Source organism: Corapipo altera, unplaced genomic scaffold (genome assembly GCF_003945725.1).
Source record: "Corapipo altera isolate COAL_440 unplaced genomic scaffold, ASM394572v1 206, whole genome shotgun sequence".
Taxonomy (NCBI): Eukaryota; Metazoa; Chordata; class Aves; order Passeriformes; family Pipridae; genus Corapipo; species Corapipo altera.
This window is the reverse complement of record NW_020885032.1, coordinates 537,897-562,333: the sequence shown is the minus strand read 5'-3', so window position 1 is coordinate 562,333 and position 24,437 is coordinate 537,897. Positions and strand designations below refer to the sequence as shown.

The following is a 24,437-nucleotide window of genomic DNA, read 5'->3' as shown; positions in this document are numbered from 1 at the left end:
CTAATTTTTTCTTTTTTTTTCTAATTTTTTTCTAATTTTTTCCAATTTTTTTTTTCCAATTTTTTCTTTAATTTTTTTCCTTTTTTTCTATTTTTTTTTTTTATTTTTTTCCTTTTTTCTAATTTTTTTCTAATTTTTTTTCTTTATTTCTATTTTTTTTCTTTTTTTCTCTTTTTTTTTCACCAGAGCTGTGAGGGCAGCAGCCGATATTAAAATATCATTTGGGGTTTTCCCTCAATTCTCCAGGGAATGGATTCCTGATGGAAAACATCAGCTCGGGCTCCTTGTTCCTTGTTAATCTTTTATCCCAGGAAGGTGAAACTCAACTCTGTTCCTGTTGTGTGTTCTCAGCTTTTTTGGTTAAAACGACATTTTTCTTTCCTCACTCCCTCAGACCTTGGGTTTTCCAGGTCTTTTTTCCCCCTCTTTTGGTCCCAGGTTGAATCCCAACTTGGCTTTTCCTTGAGCACCCCGAGGAGCTCTTCACCTGGCACTGGGAGAGGTGGGATCCCCATCCCTGGAGGGATTTACTTGGAAGTAGCACTTGGGGCTGTGGATTGGACTCGATGATCTTAGAGGGCTTTTCCAACCTCAACAATTCCCAAATTCCACGATCTCTGGAAAACAGCTGATGGAGAGCTCTGCCTTTGATGGCTCTTTTATAGTCAGCCCTATGAAAATCAGCTACAAAAGCAACTTTTATTCCATTTATCCTTCGTTTTGGCTCTGGTTGACAGATGTTTTTCTGGGAGCTTTATTGGAGTTTATTTCCCCCCCCCCCCATAAAGTGCAGCAGAAATTCTCAGCCAACTGATTAGTAAGGAAAAAATCTTTATTTCAAATAAAAAGTGGGTAGGATTGGCAATGGGGGCTGCTCTTAAGGTCGTGAGGGGTTGTCCAGGATGGATTTGGGAATGTTGAGTCCTTGTCCATCTCCTCTGCTGAAAATAAATGATAAATCTCCATCCTGGCCATGGGATCTTCCCACTGGAAACACTTTGTAGTGTTTAAACCCATCAGGATTCTTCCATGACCAATCCTACCCGGATATCTCCACGGAAATCTCGTGGCTTTCCAGTTGTATCTTATTTCCTGGAGGCTGTAAATGGCATAATGAGGGTTCTTATTACAGCTTCAATTTAATTGTAGCATTTCCAACATCTTTATGTCGAAGATGGGGCTTATCAGGACGACCTGGAATGGTTTAATAGCCCAGGAATTTGTGGATAATTGTGCTGAGATCAATCCCAGGCCGGGGATTTTCTCTTTTTTTTTACACTTTGTAGAAGGAGATGCATCACAAAATATTAAAATTAGGAAGTTTTTTGGGAGGCGAGGGGAGGGAAACAGCAGTTGAAGTGGGAATTTAGTGATGGGGCAGCAAGTTCTTGATTTCAACCTGAACTTCTGCAGAGATGAACCCAAAAAAAGAGCAGATTTTGCCTTTGCTTCCTGTCTGGAATGTCCCTTTGGTCCCGTCTGTTCTCTGCTGTCGGGGTCGGACGCAGCGCTCCAAATGTGACTTCCCAGGGCTCAGGAGAGGGTTAGGATCATCTCCCTCGACCTGCTGCCAGTGCTCTTCCTAAAGAACCCCTGGATCCTGTTGGAATCTTTCCCTGAGCCACCTGGAACTGCACATTTGATGGAGCCTCGTCATCCCTGACAGAGATGAGACTCCTGGGAATGTCCAGTGGACACCAGCAGAGATGATTTGGGGTTGGTCATTGCCATTGGTGGCTTCTCCATGTAAAAGTGGCTCTGGGATGGGATGGATGGGATCGTGGGGGTCCCTGATGGAAGTGGAATTCCTCACCAAAACAGTGCAGGACATGGTTGAATTCTGCAGACAGTGGATTGGGATTCCCCTGGATGGCCACATCCAAAGAGTTCCAGCGAATGGCTCAGTGTCCAAGTGGGACCAGGACCAAATCAGCCCATACTGGGACCAGGACTAATTAATATCTTCATTAATGACATATTAGTGTGGGATTGGGTGCCCCCTCAATGAGCTGAGCGGTGCCGTGGATCCGCAAAATCATGGAATGGCTTGGATTGGAAGGGACCTTAAAGCCCCTCTCATTCCAAACCCCTGCCATGGGCAGGGATCCCCTCCCAGCCACTTTTCTGCCTCATAAATACGATTTTCCCAATGATTTTCCAAACACCATCCCGTTCTCGCTCCAGCTCCGGAGGTATTTCAGCTCCAATGTTGTTTTATTTCCCACAAATTCCAAGGCAGGAGGTTCCTGCTTGGTGGTATATCCTGGAGAGCATTTAGATCTCAAATCCTAGCGAGGATTTGGAGGAGATCATCCTAAACCAGGCATTTTTCTAGGGTGCCAAACCCCATTTGGAGGGCAGAAACCTTTTTTTTTGGAGCAAATCCCTCCGGAAAACCACGGGGGTTAAATTCCTCCGTGGTTATTCCGCAGCCTGGATGATGCTGGGGATGTGTTGTCCTCCAGGTTTTTAATGACAGGGTGGGAGCTGGGATTTTTTTTGTCCCGAGGCTGTTTCCATCTGCACCCAATTATTGCAAAGCCATCGGGGGGGGAAAAAAAAAAAAAGCCATTTCCTGGCTGTCACTTCGGAAAACGCTCCGGCACCTCCAGCCGCTGCTTCCCAACAGCCACTCAGGGGGACATTAAAAGAGCCTGACAGCCATCCAGGTGGTTAATCCTGCTGCTGGAAAAGCTCTGGTGAAGCTCTGTGGGATGCTTCAGAGGGGTTTAAAAAAATAGGAAATGCTGGAGTTGAGACGCTTGAGTTTTGGAGAATAAAGTTACTCCCATCTCCCCAAAAAGTCTGGCTGGTGGGATTTGTGTCCACCACAGGGGATGGAGGGACTTGGACACAGGTCCAAGGAGATGGGAAGACAGCCATCCAGGTGGTTAAACCTGCTGCTTGACCGAAGGGATATCTGGAATAGCTCCGGTGAAGCTCTGTGGGATGGCTGATAGGGGTTTAAAAAAATAGGGAATTCTGGAGTTGAGGCACTTGAGTTTGGGGAATAACTCGTGGGTTTAATGCTCCCATCTCCTCAAAAAGTGTGACTGGTGGGATTTGTGTCCATCACAGTGGATGGAGGGACTTGGACACAGGTCCAAGTAGATGGGAAGACCATCCAGGTGGTTAATCCTGCTGCTCGACCAGGGGGATACCTGGAATAGCTCCGGTGAAGCTCTGTGGGATGGCTGATAGGGGTTTAAAACAATAGGGAATTCTGGAGTTGAGGCACTTGAGTTTGGGGGAGTAACTCGTGGGTTTAGCACTCCCATCTCCCCAAAAAGTCTGGCTGGTGGGATTTGTGTCCACCACAGTGGATGGAGGGACTTGGACACAGGTCCAGGGGTCCAAGGAGATGGGAAGATAGCCATCCAGGTGGTTAATCCTGCTGCTGGAAAAGCTCCAGTGAAACTCCGTGGGATGCTCCAGAGGGGTTTAAAAAATATAGGAAATGGTGGAGTTGAGGTGCTTGAGTTTGGGGGAGTAACTTATGGTTTTTGTTGCTCCCATCTCCCCAAAAAGTCTGGCTGGTGGGATTTGTGTCCATCACAGTGGATGGAGGGACACAGGTCCAAGGGTCCAAGGAGATGGGAAGACCCTCCAGCACTTCTGAGTTGGGAGGACCTCCTGAGAGTCATCAAAGCCCATCTCTTGTCCCTCTCCTGGGAAAGGCGCAGGGGGTGGGATAAGTTTGGAGACACCTGAGAAGTTCACTCTGAGCAAAGTGCTTGGGAATGCCGGGCTGGATGGGATCGTCAGGTCAGCGGGTGTTGGGTGCTTGGCCCAGTGACCTGGCCTGGCCTTCCTCCCGCCCTCCACCTCCTCCCGCCGAGCTTGTCCATGGAAAAACCTCGTTAACATAATTCCCTTCCACCAGCTGCCTCCTCCTTCTCCTCCTCCTCCTCCTTTGCCAGCTCCATGCTAAAGAAGGCCGGGCCCTGCAAAGCCCCTCATCCCAATCCCGCTCTCCCGGGGCACGTCGGGATTCGTTGGACCATTTAAGGCCAATGGCACCTTGGAATTCACCCGGAGCTTCCTTGGCAGCCGGGGAGGAGTCCTGGACATGGGAACTGTCAGCTGGGCACCATCCCAACCCCGAGCAGGCTGAGGGGGGAACCCCAGAGTGGGATCATCAGCGAGATCATCCGTGGGATCGTGGCACCTCCATCCAGCAGCAGAAAGGTTGGGGTGAGGTTTCACCCCGGAGGGTTTTTTCCCCCATCGGAATATTTTTTTCCTCCCCCTTTTTATGGCCCAACCTGTGGGCTGGCGGGGGTCCCGGGGGTGGGTTGGGGGGGTATAATTAGCCACCCTGACAGGTGGAAGGGATCAGATGGCTCCCAGCACCACCCCACAGCCCCGGCTCAGCCTCGTCCCGGCGGAGAAGCAAAAATTCCCTGCGGCAAACCCGGCGCCTCATTCCTGCGAGACCAGGAGCGGGAGAGGCCGCTGTAAATAAACAGAAGGGGCTTTTCCAGCAGGGAAGGCGATCCCAAGCCCTGCCATCCCGGCCCCCCAAACAGCGGGGTGTGGATGGGGCGTTCCGGAAGGAGGGTTGGGGAAAGGCGTGGAAAAGCCATTAGGAACCCGAGCCGGGAGCGCGGCCCCGGGATTAGTCACACACGGTTTGTTTGCTTTATTAAGTATCTCTTTGCCATGGAGCCAACAAACATGGGATTGACTTGGGAGCTCGGAGCACATCCCAATCCCGGCGCTGTCCCATCCCTCAGGGAAGAAACAGCCACGTTCCTTGGCTTTTCCCCAGAAACAGCAGCATCCCTCAGTGCAGCATCCATGTGGGTTTTGGAGGCCAAGGCTCCTTTTTTTCCCTGTTCTTCTCCTTTCCAAGCCCATTTAGGGCTGGAAAACCTCTGTCCAGAAGTGGGTCTCGCTTTTCAGGGATTTGTGGGGTTGTCCTGTGCAGAGCCAGGATTTGGAGTTGCTGATCCTTGGTGGGGGGGTGGGCCTTTTCAACTCGGGATATTCTGTGATTCCAGGAACTGGGATGGTTGGACCTGGACCCGGCCCCAGGGGGTTTCCCATCCCCACAGTCTCGTGCCATTATTTTTCCTCTTCCCTAATTTTGTTTCCTTTCTTTTTAAGGCAGTTTTCAGGTGGAGGGATTTGCTTTTTTCCTCATTAATATTTTGGGAGAAATTCCTCTATTTGAATTCCTGTCCTGTCACTGCCTTTTCCAAGCATTTGTCTTTCGTCCAGGATGTGTCCTGTCTGCGGGTGAGGTGGGAAAATGAGGAAAATGGAGTCAGGAGCCTCTGGAGAGCCAGGCTGGGAGAGCTGGGGGTGTTCACCTGGAGAAGGGAAGGATCCAGGGAGACCTGAGAGCCCCTTCCAGGGCCTAAAGGGGCTCCAGGAGAGCTGGAGAGGGACTTGGGACAAGGGATGGAGGGACAGCACACAGGGAATGGCTTCCCACTGCCAGAGGGTTAGATGGGATATTGGGAAGGAATTCTTGGCTGAGAGGGTAGTGAGGTGCTAGAATGGAATTCCCAGAGAAGCTGTGGCTGCCCCATCCCTGGAAGTGTTCCAGGCCAGGTTGGAGCAACCTGGGATAATGGGAGGTGTCCCTGCCCATGGCAGGGGGTTGGACTGGGTGATCTTTCCACTCCCTTCCCACCCAATCCATTTCAGGATTCCATGTTTCTCTGAAACCTGGGATTTTGGAGTAACGGCAGAGCCACAGCTCGACTTGCAAGTTGTCCCTTGGCTTCTGACAGAGGTGGAAAGTCATGGGAATGGGGGGCTTATATGAATTTTTAGTGGAAAAGCAGCACCATCCCCCCCCCCAGAGCCACGATATCCAAATGTCCGTCTGCATCCCAGCCCTCCTGCTGCTCAACACTATCCCAACCTCCAGCAGATGAGCTCCTCGCTCCGGTGCCGGATCCCTGGGAGGCAGAGCTGCCAAACCCTTCTGCCTTTTCATGGAGAGCTCTCCCAGGGCTCAGCAGGGATCCCGTTCATCCCAAAGGTCAGCACGGGGAGCCGCTCCCGTGTCCCCGGAGTCACGTTCCATGAAAAGGGCAGGAGCTCCCCCCTTCAGAACGATCCTGAAACCCTCCCGCTGTTTCCTTTCCCGGTGGATTCATCCCATTTTCCCCCCCCCCAGATCTGTGCAAAATTTGAGAGAGAAGGTTTTCCGGGTGGGCATCCAGGTTTGGAAGGAGCCATGTGGTTGGAAAAACACACTTTTCTTGTGGAGAGGGTCCCCGAGAGAATGTTGGTGTTGGGAATCCTCAGCTGTGCCGGGTGGGACGGATTGAGTCCCACCATGGATGTGGTGCTTCCTGCAAAAGCCAGGCTGGGTGGGATGGAGCATCCTGGCTGAGAGTGGGACTAACAGGGCTCCAGGACCTGCTCCCACCCTGCATCCCTTGGGATTCTCTGGGATGAGCTCTCTGGATTGCTGGATGTTGAGAATAGTTGGAGATCAGAGAGAGAGGTTGTTCCTTCTCCTTCCCCTTGCCAACATTCCCGGTCACCCCGAGGGAAATCCCACCTGAGGGCATCTCCTCTTCCCTGCCTGCATCTCTTCCCTGCCCTTTCCCACTGCCAAAAAGTGCCCTTTCCCAGCAGGAAGCCTTGTGGGGAAGCTCTGGAGCGCTGATGACTCCTCCCTCCCACCGGCAGGTCCCACTTTTAGGGATGAACATCTCGATGCCATCGTTTTTCCAGCCCCATTCCATGGCCACACTAAGCTTCCTGGGATGGGAGAGCATCAACCAAGCTCATTTCTGAGCTGTGGACAGAGCAGGTTGAGCTCCAACCTTCAACCACCCTCCTCAGGGCCGGGCAGCGATCCCAAAATAAATCCTAAAAGGACTTTATTCCTGCTCTTCCCTGCTCCTTCCCAAGCCCCGAGAATGTCTGGGACAACCGTGTCCTCTCCAAAACCAGCTTCTCCAGCCCAGTTAACCTCTTTGGGGACCTCCCAGCATGGCCACCTTGGGGATAAATCATTGCCATCAAGGCTTTGGTGGTTTGGATCCATAAAAAACCACGGAAAACCGTGGGTGGGTGTGGAACATCCCGGAGGAGAACGTTATTTGTAAGAGTGTTTTGTCGTGGAGTAGGATTTGGATCCGGAGAAGGGAACACCAACACATCCTCCCCTCCCTTTAGCCAGGTGTCGGTGGCACCCACGGGAGCCCTTCCCGTGTTCCCGGGGGGGTTTTCCCGCTTTTTCCAATGCCTCTCTCTCCTTCCCCGGCAGTGCAAGAAGAAGCACACGCTGGTGTGTCCCGACTTTGCCCGGAAGGGCGTCTGTCCCAAGGGTGTCCACTGCAAACTCCTGCACCCCCAGAAGAGGCGGCACCCCAAGGAGGCAGGAGGAGAGGGAGACCACGCCGACCCCCCTTCCAAGTGGAGATGGATCAAGGAGGACAGGTAGGAAAAAATGGGATGAACTCGTTTTTGCTGGATTAAACGGTTTCCTTCCCGACCCGCTCCGGATCTTTCTTCTTCCAGGTCTTGTGTCCTGGTTTATTTTAAGGTTTTTATTTTATTTATCCTCCTGATGGAGGGAGGGTTGGGCAGTGTCCGTGTTGGAGGGAGCTGATGGAGAGGGAAGAGAGGATTTGCCCTTGGGAATGTGCCATCCAGGGCTCCGGCAGCTCCAGGTGTCTCCGAGGCTTTTGTGGACCTGGGAGATGGAGGAGCCCTGATGGGGATTCTCCGCTGCTGGAAGTGGGTCCAGCTTATCCATAGCTCTGGGGGAAAGCTGGAAACCACCATCCCTCTTCCTTAAATCCATGTGGAGAGCAGAGCTGAGCCCTTGGCTTGGCATGGAGGGGTTGGATTCACTGCTGGGTGGACACGGAGGTACCAGAGGCTTTGGAAAACAGTTGGATGCTGGGTTGGGTCCTTGGAAGCTCTGTGAGCTCTTCCTGGTGGTTTTGGGTGCTGGGATGGACCTCCAGGCAGATGGTGGACACGTTGATCCTCATCCTCACAAGGAGACGGATTTCCTTGGCCCCTTCCTTTCCCTGACCCCCAGCCCTTCCTGCAGGACATTCCCAATGGAATTCAAGCAGTTCCTGCATCCCAATGGAATTCAGTTTAAAGCCAAAGAGGGGATTTGGCTTTAAAAGCCGAAGTCTCAAAGTCCTGCTCCGAGTAGGAGGAGAAAACGCGGAGTCGGGCGCTCGGCTTCTCCGCGGCTCTTCCCAGCGGGAGGTGGGAGCAAAGGTGGGATGGAAACACAGGGATCTGGGAGCTGTGCCAGCCTGGTCCAGGCTCCTTCCCGGGTCTGGGCCTCGTCCTGGCCCTGCCTTGTAAGGTAGCAGAGGGGGGACGAGCGCTCAGCAGGTCCTCCCAACTTATCCCGGGTGACAGAAGAGTCTTGGAATGACACCCAGCTCACGTTCCCGGTGTGAACGAGGTGTAAAATAGCTCCCTGCTCTTTTTAGGGAAGGAGGGATGAGTGCAGGGCTGGGTGGCTGGGAGGCTCCTGGCATCCTCCTGCGGGGATGGGAGCACACCCTGGCTTGGAAGCTGCTCCAGAGGGGTTTTTTTTTTCCCTTTATTGGCATCGTGGTGGGAGATGGGAAAGAAGCCGGAGTGTCGGGTTTACCTGGAAGAGAGAGGTGGGGTTGGGAATGAGCCAAGCCCAGCGGGACATCTCTGAGCCATCCCTGCTCCCCTTCCCTCTGCTCACTCCCAAACAGGAGCCTCCATGAGAATCTGAGGAGCTGGAAAACTGGCAGGGAAGCACAGGGCAGGGAATCCAGCTGGGGAGGGAGGAGCTGTGGCTGAATCCCTGTTGGCTCCAGGGATACGGAGCGGCCTGGGATGGAGCCCCAGGAGCCCTGGGCCACATGGTGCCATTCCCAACATTGCCAAGTGGGATTGTTTCATTTTTCCTTAATATTTGGCACATATGCTTCCTGCAGGAATGATCCAGCTCAGCTCCACGACGATGGGGAAATTCCCGGACCTTCCAGTGTGGAGCAGGAGGGGAAGTTTGGGAAAGAGGAGGATGCCAAGCCAACGAGCTGCCTGCAGAAGCTTCCATCCTTCATCTCCCTCCGATCCCCAGAATATCCCGGATTCCAGGGCTGCAAAGTGGAGAAAGATGAGGATGAGCCAGAGGAGAAGCCAGGTAGGAATCACATCCTCTGCTTTTCCTCCCGTGTGCTCCGAGCTGCTCCCTTTTTCCGAGCAGGAGGGTTATTCCCTGTTGCTCTCCATGAGTTTTGTTGGGATTGATGTTCCTTGGGAGTCTCCAAAATCCCAGTTCACACTGGGAGCCCAAACTGGGTCTCTCATCTGGGCATAAATCCTTGTGTTTGCTTCCAAAACCACGTGGGAGGATTTTATCCCATGTTTTATCATCGGCTCCTTCCTTTTCCCATAAATTCCCCAAACATGAATCCAACCTCATTCCCATGATGGAAGCACAGCAGTGCCTGGCAGGAGGGTGTTCCAATGGGATGCACCACTGGACCAACAGAAGGACCTTTGGACCGTCCATCCCACGTGTTTCCCGGCAGGAAATAGCTTGGAAGTTTGGAAATCCAAACATCCCAGTGGGAAATGGGATGGAGTGTTGGCAGGCTGCAAGTTGGAGGAAAGAGCTACTTTAATCTGGGATGATCCGCTTCGGAAATGGGTAGAAATTTTGGGAAAATGCGGTTTTAGGATGAGCAGAACTCCTTGGGAATTCTGACACGTGCCTTTTTATCTCGGGAAAAGTTCAGGGAAACATTTCAGTTTGAAACTGAGGGGGGAAAAAAGTGGGAAAACTGTTGGAACCGTGAGGAAAAACATCTTTGTTTCTTTCCAAAGAGGCTCCCGGCGGAGTTTTGCTGCATTTCTGCTTCTCCAACGTTTTCCTTGGTTCCTAATTCTGGAAAATCCAGTAGGGAATGGGACTTTGGGCTGCTCCAGGACTGTTTCTCCAGTAGCAGAGGTGATGGAGATGGCAAGGCAGGGAATGTGCCTGCTCCTTCCCAGCGCTGACCGGGAGGTTTTTAGTGGGATGTTGCTCCTCATTTCCCTTTTCCTCTTCCATCCTTCTCCAGAGGGATGTGCAGCCTCTGGATCTCATAACAGGCTCGCAAATCACAGGATTTTGTGGCAGGAATGATGGAATTCCCGCCCCCAGCTCGGCTGGCACAGGATGTGGCTCAGTAGGAGCCCTTCCCATCCTCAATCCCTGCTTCCCGTGTAGCTGGAGCGAGATCCCATTGGGAGAAGGGATGAATCCAGCACCAAATCCAGGCTGGAGCAGGCACCAAGAATCTTCAATCACTTCGAGCCAGGGAGGGTTGAGATGCCTGAATGCTGTCGGAAAGAGAATTCCCGGGATTAACAACATATTCCTGAAGTCACAGGAGTGCACTTCGGACTGCAGTGTGGTGGGAACAGCGAGGGATAATTCCAGCTGGGAAAGTTCCTCTCGGCTTCCCTTTCCAGGGATTTCTCCCCCGCTCCTTCCCTCTCCTTGGCCCTGGTTCAACTCCCTTTTGATCCCGGCGGCGGGGCCAGGGAATTGTTCCCAGAGCGGGGTTTTTCTCTCCAGGATGAAGTCGGAGCAATTAATCCATGGATAAGAAGGCTGTTGAAAGTTGGATTGGCCGGGGAAGGCCCTGGATTACACTTGGCAGCCTGGAAGAACTTGGCAGCAAGGGTGGCCTTTTCCTCTTTATCCAGCGTGTCCGTGCAGGGAAGGATGATTTCCAGGCTTTTTGGGTGTGAGAAGGAGGAGACGGTTCATTTGGGAATGTTGGGAGGAACTCCGTGGAGGTGAGGTCAGGGCACGCATTCCCTCCACGCTCCTTTGCCAGGGGGATCACGTGGCATCGGGAAAACAGATGCTGGAGGATCCATAGGGAAGGAAAACCGGGCAGGAATCACGGATGGCTGTAAAATCATCCGACGAGGAAGCAACTTCCCCTCCAAAGGAATGCGGCGAGTCTGGACACGGGAATGTTGTCCTGTGGGCTTGCCAATACTTGGGTCTCATCCTAACCCTCATCCAAGGGGTTTGGGGGCATGGGAGAATCCAGGGACTCCCAAAACCCGATGGGAGAAGAGGAATCCCAAACGGAGGCGGGATGAGGCCGCTGGTGCTGCTGAAGGACTGAACGCTCCGTGGTGGTCACTTCACCTGGGCTCCCTGATCCTGGTGCATCCCTCCCAGTGCAGAATATCCTGGGATTCCGGGATTTGGAGCTGTGTCAATGGTCAGGATGAGCCCTCGTGTAACTGGATCGGGATTTTGGGGGTGATAATGGTGGGTTTGTGCTTGTGGAGCCTGGAGTCGACACCCAAGTTGTTGGGATCATAAATAAGGAGAGAGACAGGTTGTTATTATGGAATGAGCTGAATTGCTCGGTTAAACCTTCAGAGTTCGAGGAAAGTGCCCTTTTAATCCTGGAACAGGATAAAACACCAGCTTCGTGCATGGCAGGAACAGGGAGGGGGCTTGGAAGTGACCTTTAAGGACCAGCGTGGGCAACAGCATCAGCTTGGGGGGGGTCTCAGTGGGGGTCTGGGCTTGGGATACAAGGAAAGGGGATGGAAAAGACAGATGGGAATGCATGGAGTGAAACCTACTGTCGTCCTCCCGCCCTGCAAGAGGAACCTGAGAATTTGGGGTTGGAAGAGTAATTTGTGGACGAGGTGACTGGGCAAAGGTTGGACTTGATGGTCTTGGGTGGTCTTCTCCAGCCAAAATGATTCTGGGATTTGAGGGCGCTGGGGCTTTCCAAGCACCTCCCAAAACGCAAAGCTTGAACTCGACGATCTTGGGGGTCTTTTCCAGCCGAAATGATTCTGGAATTTGAGAGTTCTGGGGCTTTCCAAGCACCCCCTGTGGAATGGGGAGGACGAACCCCTTCCAGGCCGGGAACAAGCTCGTGCCATCCAGCCAGGATAACGGGCGGGAAAACCGTCTCCCCTTCCCCTCCCACAGCCATTCCCAGGTAACGGCCTTTTCCATATTTCACCTCTCAGTTAAATCCCCCATGCTGGAGCCTCGCCGGCCCCCTCATCCCGACTCAACCCATTCCGAACCCGAGCTCTAATTTAATTAGGAAGCCCCCATTTTAGTTAATTTGTTCGAGAAGAGATCGCCGCGAAACTCCCGGCGAGAACAGATGTTCCGCCTCTCCCCCGACGAACATTCCGGGCCGCGTAAATGGCTCCGCTCAGCCTTGTTTAGGAGAGAAAAGAGGATTTTATGGCTTCAAACGACCCTTTCTGTAAACATTTTACAGCTTCTCCGCGCGTCGGAGCGGCGATAAAACCCCGAGCAGCTCGGGCGGGGGCAAATTTGCCGCCAGACGGCCGCCGTTTGATTGTCGTATTTCACGGTCGTAACATTAATGGAAGATGCTGCTCCAAGTCTTTTTTTAACGGCCCCGCCGAGCTCCGGCTTCCCGGGAATTCAGGGGAGGTGAGGAGGCCACTCCCGGGTTTGTTTACGGCTTCGGCTTCCGGGGGAATCGCTTTGGAAGTCAGGGGGTTGGAATTGTGGATTTGCTCCTCCTTTGGCCTGGACGCCCCCCCCCATTTGTGGTGGGTCATGATCCGACCATCCTCAGCTCCTGGAGTCAGGAATAGCCTGAGTTAGGGATGCACAAGGTTCATCCAAGTCCAGCTTCTTATGGTTTTGGCTTCTGGAGGAATCACTTTGGAAATGAGGATTTGCTCCTCCTTTCTCCTAACCCCCCCCCATTTGTGGTGGATCTTGGTCCAACCATTCCCAGCTCCTGGAGTCAGGAATAGCCTGAGTTTGGGACACACAAGGATCATCCAAGTCCAACTCCTTATGGCTTTGGCTTCTGGAGGAATCACTTTGGAAGTGGGGGTTATCTTCTTCTTTCGCCCCAACCCCAATGGGGGGAACACAGTGGTGGTGGGTCATGATCCGACCATTCCCAGCTCCTGGAATCAGGAGCTTCCTGAGTTAGAGGCACACAAGGTTCATCCAAGTCCAACTCCTTATGGGTTTGGCTTCTGGAGGAATCACTTTGGAAATGTGGGTTTGCTCCTCCTTTTTTCCAACCCCAGTGGGGGCAACTCATTGGTAGTGGGTCATGGTCTGGCCATCCGCAGCTCCTGGAGTCAGGAATAGCCTCAGTTAGGGATGCACAACGTTCATCCAAGTCCAACTCCTTATGACTTCGGTTTCTGGAGGAATCACTTTGGAAATGCAGATTTGCTCCTCCTTTCTCCTGACCCCTCTGCTTTGTGGTGGGTCTTGGTCCGACCATCCCCAGCTCCTGGAATCAGGAGCATCCTGAGTTAGGGACACACAAAGTTCATCCAAGTCAAACTTCTCATGGGTTTGGCTTCTGGAAGAATCACTTTGGAAGTGGGGGTTTTCTCCTCCTTTTGCCCCGATCCCAACGGGGAAACGCAGTGGTGGTGGGTCATGATCCGACCATTCCCAGCTCCTCGAATCAGGTTAAGGGATATTTTTCCTTTGGGAATAAGGGGAGAAAAAGTGTTTTGGGGGAATTTCCCCTCATGGCGTTAAACCTGGAGCATCCAGCAGGGAAACCTGGGATGCATTCCTGGGGAAGGTGAAGGATACATTCCTGGAGGAAGGTGCAGGAGAGGGGATGAAACCCCTTGGTGGCATCGAGAGAGCGACAGAGACCGAACATCCCATCGGGAAGGGAAACCCACAAAAATTCCAAAGCTTTTTATAACAGGATGGTGGAGCTTGGAAAAGTCACATCTCGTTGCTTTGGGGCATCTCCAGCTGCTTCCCACTTTCCCACTCCTTGGAGAAATCCACAGGAGTTGAGCAGGGAGAGGATTTGGGGCCTGGCACGGGCACACCTCCTTTTCCCCTTCACCTGAAGGAGCTTCCCTGCCTTGAGATCCCTTTAAATCCCTCTTGTACGGCAGCTGGAGGAAACAAATTGGGTTTTCCCTTCCCTGTGGGATGCAGCTGGAGCCTCTCAGCTCCGAAAACCAGGTTTTGATTGAAAAATCTAATGGGGCCACCTGAAGTGTGATTTACTGCCCCGTCCGCCCCTCAGACTGGATAATACATTCCGATTAGATTTCCTTCCTTTTCCCTCCTTTCTCCCGGAGAAGAGTGGCAAGTCCCCTCCGTCTGCTTGACACCTCCTTAAGCTCAGGCAAAATAAATGTTGATTTCCATCAGGGAAAAGGGGAGGAGGAGTGGAAAAAAAAGCACTGGAAGTCCTAAATTCTCCGGCCAAAAAACCTCCCGGTTTCCAACGGAAAACTCGTGCTCCGGCCACGGTTCCTCTTCCTTCGGAAGCGGTTCAATCGTGGTAATGGGATAACAAAAAAAAATAATAAAAAGGGGGGTTTCTCTTTTGCTACTTGGTATAAATGATATACCTGGTTCCCAGGAGATGGATGGAGCCTCTTCCCAAAGGCAGGGAAAAGCGGGAGAAGGGGGGGGAGAGAGGCCCAAGATTGATCACACCATTTGCAGGATCTCCCAAGCACAAAAGCGGAAAATGTCTTTTCCTTCGCCGGAGTTGGAAAAGCGACTCCCCCTCACTCACCGTTTACTCCGGGTTTCCCGCCCCTTGGAGGTGGTTTTCGCCCATCCCGTCGCTCTCTGGTTTTTCCAGGAGCTGCATCTCCCTCCATCCCACAACCACTTTAGTCCTTTCACATGACCTGGTTTGGGTTTGTTCCCTTATTCCTGCCTCGGTGTTTTGAGGGATGTGTTTGGGATGGAGCGTGGATGCTCTGACAGCGTCCGGGCTTCGTGCCGGAGTTGCAAAGTTAATTATGGTCAATTTAAAAATCCCCCCAAAACCCCCCAGGAATCCATATTTCTACTTCTCTAATCATGTTTGATTTGAGGGGCCTTGTGGAGATCAGATAAGGAAGTTTCTCCGGCTCATCCAAAGGAAATTGAGCCCTTCCCACCATTCCCGCTGAACCAGGACCACGGTTGCTGGTGGGGCAGGAACATGGACATCCTGATTTTGGCCCCTTGGGATGACCACCAGCAACTCTGGACCCTAATTCCAGCAACCAGGATGGGAGATATTAATTAATGAAGTTTTCTCAGGCTCATCCAAAGGGAATTGAGCCATTCCCACCATTCCCACTGAATTGATGTTGCAGTTACTGGTGGGACAACATGGAGATGCTGGTTTTGACCCCTTGAGGTCCAGCAGCTCTGGACTTTAATTCCAGCAATCAGGGTGGGAGATATTAGTTAATGAAGTTGTTAATTAATGAAGATCTTCACTAAGGAAGTTTTTTCCGGCTCATCCAAAGGGAATTGAGCCTTTCCCAACATTCCCGTTGAACTGATGTTGTGGTTACTGGTGGGACGACATGGAGATGCTGGTTTTGACCCCTTGAGGTCCAGCAGCTCTGGACTTTAATTTCAGAAACCAGGATGGGAAATATTAATCAATGAAGTTTTTTCCAGTTAATCCAAAGGGAACTGAGCCCTTCCCACCATTCCCATTGAACTGACACTGCAGGAATATGGAGATTCTGATTGTGACCCCTCAGGGTGACAACCAGCAGCTCTGGACCTTAATTCCAGCAACCAGGATGGGACACAATTCATCACTGAAGCTTTTCCGGCTCATCCAAAGGGAATCGAGCCCTTCCCGCCATTCCCACTGAACCAGGTTGCCGGTGGAGCAGGAACAAGGACACCCTGATTTTGACCCCTCGGGGTGACAACTAGCAGCTCTGCTAGACCTTAATTCCAGTGACCAGGGTGGGATTTGGAAATTCCAGTCGGGAAAAACCCACCTGCTTGGGATCAGCTGAAAAAGGAGGAGGGTGTCGCCATCCCCGAGATCCGTCGCCGGTGACTAATCCCATGGCTGCCCCTGATGTATGGATGTTGTGTGAAGGGTGGGAAGGCGCTCAATGAGCCCTCCTTGTTTTCCATAAATTAGCTCCGGAGCGATGTGTCACTGCCGGCGCCGCTCCCGCTCGGAGCCAGTTTGTTCATCCGAGTTGAAAATTCAAGGAAAACTCTCGGAGATTCCCTGTTGTTGAGTGTTGCTTGGGGTCCTCTCCCCGCTCCTGCCTCCCCTGCCCCCCCAAATCCTTCCGTTCTGGGCTTCCCCAAGGTCCCCATGGTCTCACCTTCAACATTGGGAATCGGGCTGTGGAATTTTGTGGGAATGCTCCCAAGCTGTGTGCTGCTCCCCCAGAACACCTGGAGGGGGTTTGGGCTGGATTCCCTCCGTCTTCTCCATGACTTTCCCCCCTCCTCTAATCCCAGGTGTGGGGGGGGAATTTTCCCACTAAACCTCCAACAAGCTGCAGGCCCGTTTTTTTTCTGGGAAACCTCCTGTTTTTCCAATCTTTCCATCCATCCCGGGGGGCCACTGCTCTCCTTCCCACCCTTCACTTCCCCCACAGAACCACCTTTCCAAATCCTTTGGAGAAGGGAAAACGGGAGAACCTGCACAAAGGTTGGGTTGAAACGGGGGAAGGACTTCCCACCTCGATCCATGGGATGTTCCTGGGCTTGTCCTCTCCAAGGAGGTCATCTCCCAGAGGTTTTCCATGAGCATCCAGGCCCCTCTTTGGAGGAAGCAGAAGCCATCACCTAGAGCATCCCAGGGAGGGTGCTGGGAATTCCTGGGGAATGGAGCTTCCCAGTGCTCTGCTCCTTCTGGCTCTGTCTCAGCCCCAAAGCAGATCCTGGTGTTCATATTGTGCTCCAGTGGGAAGGTTTGGATTCTTTTTAATTCTCTTTTTCACCCATAACTTGGGAATTTTTGCAGCAGACTGATGGGAAGGGACCTCCAAGTGCCCTGAGGATGCTCAGGGATTTGGGGAATGAGCCATCCTGGATGTGGCCAAGGGGGATGTGGAGCAGAAGAGGAGCTCAGGACACTCCCACTGCTTCATTCCAAGGGATTTCCAAGTTGACCTGAGCCAACCTCCAGGACTTTCTCCTCTTTTTTCCCTTTCCCCTCCCAGGCACCACCAAAAGGAAGAGGATTTTGCCACGGGAATCTTCAGAGGACTCGGAGGACACCCGTGTGGAAGGTGCCAGAGGTGAGGCCGGCGGGCGCTACCGGGGCGGAAAACCACCCACATTCCCAGTTTTTCCGGTGCTTTAACCCCTCATGACCGGGCAAGGAGAAGCCTGGGAGTGTCCAGGTGTGTCCCTTCCTCCCACCATCCCCTTTCCCTGCTCTCCTTCCAGGCAAACAGCTGCAGATCAAGCCCCGGCTGTGAGGAATTCCTGATTTCCCGATCCCGGGATCAGCCGACCCGCTCAGGAACTGGAGAGCCGGGCACAACCTGGCACCTACCTCAGGACGCCGTGTCCAGACATGGCACCACCCCCTTCTCTCGCTTTTTGGGGACACCATTCAGACAAGGAGCAGCGTGGGAATACGCCTCTCATTCCTGCTGAGAATTCCCACAGGAAGCGGCTTCATTTGGAATCTTTGAGTTGACCAATAAACAACCTTTCTCCGTTGGTTTGTTGGAGGCAAGTCCTGCCCCCAAGTGAAGCTCCTTGGATGTTTGTGGGGTTGAGAAGAGCTTCCCATTGCTGTGGGTGCTGTCCCAGACATGAGGTGATCCGGGGACCTGAGGTGACATTCCCAAATCCAGGGCAGCCACGGGCCGGGATGTAACGGGATGTAAAGGCCCACAGCCCTGATCCCTCCATCCTGCTCCATTCCCTTGCTTTTGGGAGGGGATTTCTTGGAGTAGAGCCGTGTGTTGAGAGCATTCCTAATGAGAATGTGTGTTGGGAGCGGTGCCGAGCTCTCATCCCGCAGCGTTTTGGGATCTGGTTGCTCCTAATTCCCACCTTTCCTCATCCCAGTGGGACACCCAAACCGAATCTTCCAGAGGTTTGTTTTTTTTTGCCGGAGCAAAGCACGGAGAGGGCGTTATGTCACCAGCACCACGAGGGTTTTGCATCCATAGGCACCACTTCCCAGGGATTTTTTGGGGAACCCCCCGCCGATGGGATTTGGGGGCCACCTCCAAGCCACAGGGGGGGATGGCAGGATTTGCCCATCCAAACGCCCCTCAGGTGAAATCCTGTGGAAAAAAAAGGCTCAGCAGGGATGTGGGGAGCGCTGGGGCTCCCTGAGGATGTTTCCCGGGAATGGGATGGGCTCAGGTGCTCCGTGGCTCCGGGAAGATGCCAACGGCATCCAAACACCCCCCCCCCCCGGGGAGTTTCTATTCCCAGAGAGACCCCCATGGTGGGAAGGGGGGTTGTCACCATCCCAAATCCAGAGTGTTTCCCCCCAGGGATGGATGGATCCCACCCTGGGATGTCCCTTGTATCCCAAGAGCTGTTTTGTAACAAAAGCTCCGTCGTCTCCGTCGCCGTGAAATGTCTTTTATTTTAATTCCTGTGGTTTGGTTTGTAAATAAAAGACTTTCCTCCCCCTGGGGACAGGAGTGTGGCTTTCCTCTCTCTTTCCAGCGGGAACATCCCATCAAAAATCCAGTTGGATCCAAGGGAGGAGCCGCTCCAACCCTTAAATCTTCAATTTTCTTAAATTATTATTTATCTTTTATTACTTTTATTATTTATTTTATTATTATATATTTACTTTATTATTATTTTTATTATCACTTTTATTATTTATTTTATTATATATTTTATTATTTATTATTTATAATTTAATTGTTTTTATTATTTATTTTATTATTAAATATTTATTTTATTTTTTATTTTTTATTATTATTATTCCGACTTTTCCACATTTCTTCACCTAAAAAAGAAAAACTTGGCTAAATTCCCTAAAAACCACCCCCTGGGGAGAAGGAGCTGGGAATCCTTCGGGATGGCCCAGTGTGGAGCTTGGGGGTTTCCCATATCCATGGATTCCCTAACGAGGATTAAGCCTCATGCCGTGCTAATTAAATGAGGCAACGAGTGGCTTCTCCCCTCGGAGCCGCCGCTCCCATCCCGGGAAGGCTTGGAATTTGCTGCTGGCTGTCGTTAAGGCTCCACTTGGGGGTTGATTAATTCCCAGGCTCGGGATCAGCTCGGCCCCCGGAGAGGAGTCTCCGAGCCCCAGTGGCTTCTCCCGAGTCTCCGACGGCTGCGACGCCTCTGGCACGAGCTCCCAGGGGGTTTATCCATCCTTCCTTGGAAAGATGGGAACGGTGGGTACCTGGCAGGGACCCTGGGGGTGCCGCAGATGGGAGTTTCTAGAAGGGTCCATAAACATTTCCTGGAAAACGCTCCTGCGGCAGGCGCTGCTGGCACCACTCTTGGGCCCCTGCCGGGGAAGCAGGTGCCGGGTGGGCACCCGCTGGATCGGGTTCCTGCCTGGCATGAGGGGGGCTGTTCCCTGCCCTCCTCCTTCTTCTCCTTGTCCTCTTCCTCCTCCTCCTCTCACCCTCACTGTGTGATTCCCTCCTTTCCCAAAATTCCTGACCCTTCTCCGTGTCCAGCCGCAGATGCTGGTGGAGCATCAAGATGATCCCACCAGCTCATGGGGTTCATCCTGATGGACACCACCCTCTCCATGGGGTGAGGGGTTCCCTGCCTTCTTTCTCCTCCTCCTCCTCCTCTTCCTTCTCCTCCTCCTCCTCCGCTTCCTCCTTCTCCCACCCTCACTGTGTGATTTCCCCCCTTCCCAAAATTCCTGACTCTTCTCCATGTCGAGCTGCGGATGCTGGTGGAGCATCAAGACGATTCCACCAGCTCATGGGGTTCATCCTCATGGACACCGCCCTCTCCATGGGGTCAGGGGTTCGCTGTCCTCCTCCTCCTCCTTATCTTCTTCCTCCTCCTCCCAACCCTCACTGTGTGATTCCCTCCTTTCCCAAAATTCCTGACCCTTTTCCGTGTCCAGCCGCAGATGCTGGTGGAGCATCAAGATGATCCCACCAGCTCATGGGGTTCCTCCTGATGGACAACACTCTCTCCACGGGGTGAGGGGTTCCCTACCTTCTTTCTCCTCCTCCTCCTCCTCTTCCTCCTCCTCCTCCTCCTCCGCTTCCTCCTTCTCCCACCCTCACTGTGTGATTTCCCCCCTTCCCAAAATTCCTGACCCTTCTCCATGTCGAGCTGCGGATGCTGGTGGAGCATCAAGACGATCCCACCAGCTCATGGGGTTCCTCCTGATGGACAACACTCTCTCCATGGGGTCAGGGGTTCCCTGCCCTCCTCCGCTTCCCATCCTCACTGTGTGATTCCCTCCTTTCCCAAAATTCCTGACCCTTCTCCACATCCAGTCGCAGATGCTGGTGGAGCATCAAGACGATCCCACCGGTTCATGGGGTTCATCCTGATGGGACACCGCCCTCTCCATGGGATGATATCCCAGTGAGGGGTCCCCAAGCCACCAGCCCCCCAGTCAGGATACTGTTGGAATATCCCGGGAAGCCGAGGCAGGCCCCGCTGGAAGGGTTAACGGGGCGCACGAGCTCCATAAGCGGAGGGTGACGTGATCCCAAGGCCATTCCCGAGGCCACCAACCTGGTTATGTCACTTGACCCCCTGTGAGTAAACTTAGCTGACGGCTCTGGCCGTGTCCAGGAGGGTTGGGGACATGCCACGGGCACTTCCTAAAAATATCCACGGAGCAGCGACGGCCCCGTTGGATCCCGTCCCGTTCCTAATCCCTCCGTGGCTCCCGGCCCGAGGCGGGTGGCAGCTGCTGGGGGGGACCAAGATGGGAGTAGCTCCGGGCAGGAACGTGGTGCCAGGGGTAGGGAGGTGGCACCCTGTCTTTTCCCAGGGCAGGATCCCGAAATCCTGACTGAGGACGTGAGTGAGGATGGATTTAGGGAGGCACGATGAAGCAAAAAGGGTTAAAATCACTGAGTGAAAAGGGGTTTTTTGTTGCAAAATCATCAAGATGCCCTTTTTGTCCCTTATTTTGTCCCCTCTCTCGAGTAGAAGGGGGGAGGGGCATTATCCCATGCCCACGTTTGGGGTTTCCAATGTGGGATAGCTGTGTCCCTGGTTATCCAATATGGGATAACATCCAGCACCACCAGGATCTTGGCTGGGGCTTTGCCTGGGACTGTGACCCTTCCCAGGGGGGACAAATCCCCTCCACCTGCCCCAACAAAATTAGGAGGAGAAAGATGGACCCTCCAGGGCCCAGAATGACGTGGGATTTTAATTGCTGGGATGCAGGGGGATAAGGGGTTTCATAAAAAAAAAAAAACCTCCTTTTTGCATTAATTTGGCCCAAATAATCCCTCCTTTTGAAGGGTCAGTGGAGGGCAGTGTCCCTTGTCCCGGAGTCCCCAAGCAGGGCTGGCCAGGGACCTTCACCTTTCCCATCCCAAGGGACTGCCTGGGGAATGCAGCGGGGTGGGATGCAGCTGGGCTGGAATATAGTGATCCTGGGATCCGGGATTCAATCCTGGGCCCCGAGGGGGGTGAGCGGGTGGGTGTCGATGCCTCTGTGGGATGAAGCCGCTCATCCCTTGGGATCGGGTGGGACAACTCCCGTGCCTCAGTTTCCCTGCAAATCCCTCCCGTCCTGCGGCGGCCACGTGGCGACAGGAGGAACAGCGAGGCCACAGCCCCTCCAGGGACTCATCCAGACCCCCCAAAACCTCCCGACCAGCTTCCCCTCGGCGCCGGGGACACCTTTTCCAGGTGCTGGGATGGTGATCCCGCTCCTTGAGCTGGTGACACTCCCGGCCACGCGCCACGTGCGGGTGTCACCTGCGGTGACACAAAGCCGGAGCGGAGCGCGGGGAGCCGGTTCTGGTGCTCGTGGCCGCTCCCTGCCCACCACCACCTTCTGGGAACATCCCTAAAAATCCCAGAAATACCTATATTCGGTGTAGGGGAAGGACGTTGCGCCGCTCCCGAGGTGGGGAAGGGGCCGCGTCCAGCGGGGTGGAATCAAACCCAATTCGGGCTCCATAACCCGCCTTTCTGGGTCTTTCCTATTTTCGGGGAGGGGAGAAAAACACGATTTCTTTGCTCTTTTTCCCCTCTCCGGGCTGTCGCTGGGAGGTGACAGCGCACGGGGGGTGCCCTGGGGGGGTCCAGGGGATGCGCCCCCCAAAAACCCCCTTGGACTGACAGCTGCCCCGGGGGCGTTGCCATGGGGATATGCAAATCCCGGCGTGCTGATAAGGCGGGATGGATTATCCCCTCCCCTGTAGGAGTGTCCGCGCCTCCTCCTTTTCCCATATAAAAGGCGGCGGGTTCCATTGAGCGCCCGGCGGCGGCGGCGGCGCCGGTCGCGGGCAGGGGCGGGCAGGGAGCGGCCCCCGCCCCGCAGCGCGCCCGGGTCCCGGCGGGACGAGGAGGAGGAGGAGAAGGCTCAGGCTCGCAGCCCGGGGAGGTGGGGCCGGGGCAGGTGCCAGGGGGAGGCAGGAAGGGGCGGGCAGGGCGCTGCCCGCTCCTCGTCATTGGGAAGCGGCCCCAGGCAGCGCCGGAGCCCGCCCGGCCCCGAGCGCCGAGCGGCGGCCGGAGGAGGCTCCCGGAGTCCGGCGCAGAGCCCCGAGGGACGGGGGGGGCTGCCCGGGAGCCCCAGCGGAGGGTCCCAGAGCCGGGCTTAGCCCCGCTGAAGCTCAGCGCGAAATCCCGTCGGAGGCGAGCACCGGAGCCCGGCTGAGCCCGGTAGAAGGTCCCTAAGCTCGGCTGAACCCGCGGCGCAGGTCGGAAGGTCCCCGAGCCCGGCTGAACCCGCAGACAGCCCTGTCAGAAGGTCCAGCGGCACAGCCCTGTCGGAGGGTCCCGGAGCGCGGCAGCGGAGCCCCGTCGCAGGGTCGCGGATCGCGGCTGAATCCCACCGTAAAGCCCCGGCGGAAGGTCCCGAATCCCGCTGAGCCCCACTAGGAAGCGCCGTCAGAAGGTCCCGGAGCCCGGCTGAGCCTTCAAGCGGAGCCGCGGCGGAGGGTCCCGGAGCCTGGCAGCAGATCCGCGTCCGAGCATCCCGGAGCCCCGGTAAACCGCGCAGCAAAGCCCCAGCGGAGGGTCCCGCAGCCCCGCTGAACCCGCAGCAAAGCTCCAGCGGAGGGTCCCGCAACCCCGCTGAACCCGCAGCAAAGCTCCAGCGGAGGGTCCCGCAACCCCGCTGAACCCGCAGCAAAGCCCCGGCGGAAAGTCCCGCAGCCCCCCGGGAGCGGGGCAGCCCCGGAGCGCCCTCGGAGGAGGCTCCCGGAGCCCCGTCAGCGAGCGGCGGTGCCCGGGGGCTTCCCGCCCCGGCGCCCTCCATGGACTGAGATGGCCTCGGAGCTGGCCATGAGCGCGGAGCTGCCCACGAGCCCCCTGGCCATCGAGTACGTGAACGACTTCGACCTGATGAAGTTCGAGGTGAAGAAGGAGCCGGCGGAGGCGGAGCGGCTGTGCCACCGCCTGCCCGCCGGCTCCCTGTCGTCCACCCCGCTCAGCACGCCCTGCTCCTCCGTGCCTTCCTCGCCCAGCTTCTGCGCCCCAAGCCCCGGCGGGCAACCGGCCCCCGGCCCCCCGGCCGCCGCCGCCGCCGCTTCGCTGGGCTCCAAACAGCAGCTGGAGGAGCTGTACTGGATGTCGGGTTACCAGCACCACCTGAACCCCGAAGCGCTCAACCTGACGCCGGAGGACGCGGTGGAGGCGCTGATCGGCGCCCCGCACCACCACCACCATCACCACCAGGGCTACGAGCCCTTCCGGCCTCAGCCCTTCGCGGGCGAGGAGATGCCGCCGGCCGCCCACCACCACCCCGGCCACCACCACCACCACCACCACCACCTCCGCCTGGAGGATCGCTTCTCCGACGACCAGCTGGTGAGTATGTCGGTGCGGGAGCTCAACCGGCAGCTGCGGGGCTTCAGCAAGGAGGAGGTGATCCGCCTCAAGCAGAAGAGGAGGACCTTGAAGAACCGCGGCTACGCTCAGTCCTGCCGCTACAAGCGGGTCCAGCAGCGGCACATCCTGGAGAACGAGAAATGCCAGCTGCAGAGCCAGGTGGAGCAGCTCAAGCAGGAGGTGACCCGCCTGGCCAAGGAGAGGGATCTGTACAAAGAGAAATACGAGAAGTTGGCCGGCCGGGGCTTCCCGAGGGAACCGTCCCCATCCTCCGCCGCTCCCCCCAAAGCCGCCGCTGACTTCTTCATGTGAGCCCGGTGGGATGTTGGTGGGATGGGGGGGGTGGGATCGCTCCCCCTCCCCCCCCCTTTTTTTTTTTTTTTACGTTGTTGTTGTTGGTTTGTCGTCGCTGTTGTTCCTCGTGCGGGGAGAAGAGCAAAAAAAAAAAAAAAAAACCCGCCGCTTGTCTTTAAAAAAAAAATTATTATTAAGAATAATGATAATGATAATAATAATAATAATAATAATATGAGGACGTGTCCCCCCTCCTCCGGGAAATTTTGGGGAGGGGAAGTCGAACTCGCCCCCCCCCCCCCCCCCCCCCCCCTTTTCCCGGGAGCATCAGCGCCTTCCAGGTGGATTCTCCTTCTTCTTCTTCTTCCCCCCTCCCAATCCCACACACCTTTTCCTGCGTGTTTTACCCTCAATTTGATTTTTATTCTTCCAGGGGTCC

The 24,437-nt window shown here is 54.7% G+C and overlaps 2 protein-coding genes across 2 annotated transcripts in view; both read left to right on the top strand.

Moving 5' to 3' along the window:
* The window catches only part of ZC3H3 (zinc finger CCCH-type containing 3), a gene marked incomplete at its 5' end in the record, with an annotated part of 117,862 nt that extends 100,398 nt beyond the window's left edge, over positions 1–17,464 (top strand). Inside the window, 4 exons of the mRNA XM_027668236.1 lie at positions 7,238–7,410; positions 8,916–9,124; positions 16,933–17,010; positions 17,162–17,464. Coding sequence (XP_027524037.1) covers positions 7,238–7,410; positions 8,916–9,124; positions 16,933–17,010; positions 17,162–17,193 — 492 coding nt within the window. The remainder of the gene's footprint in view (positions 1–7,237; positions 7,411–8,915; positions 9,125–16,932; positions 17,011–17,161) is intronic.
* Positions 17,465–23,106: 5,642 nt separating this feature from the next.
* MAFA (MAF bZIP transcription factor A) lies at positions 23,107–24,211 on the top strand. Its single transcript, XM_027668225.1, has one exon. The coding sequence runs from the start codon at positions 23,141–23,143 to the stop codon at positions 24,014–24,016; it is 876 nt and encodes a 291-aa protein (XP_027524026.1). The 5' UTR covers positions 23,107–23,140; the 3' UTR covers positions 24,017–24,211.
* Positions 24,212–24,437: the final 226 nt, after the last annotated feature.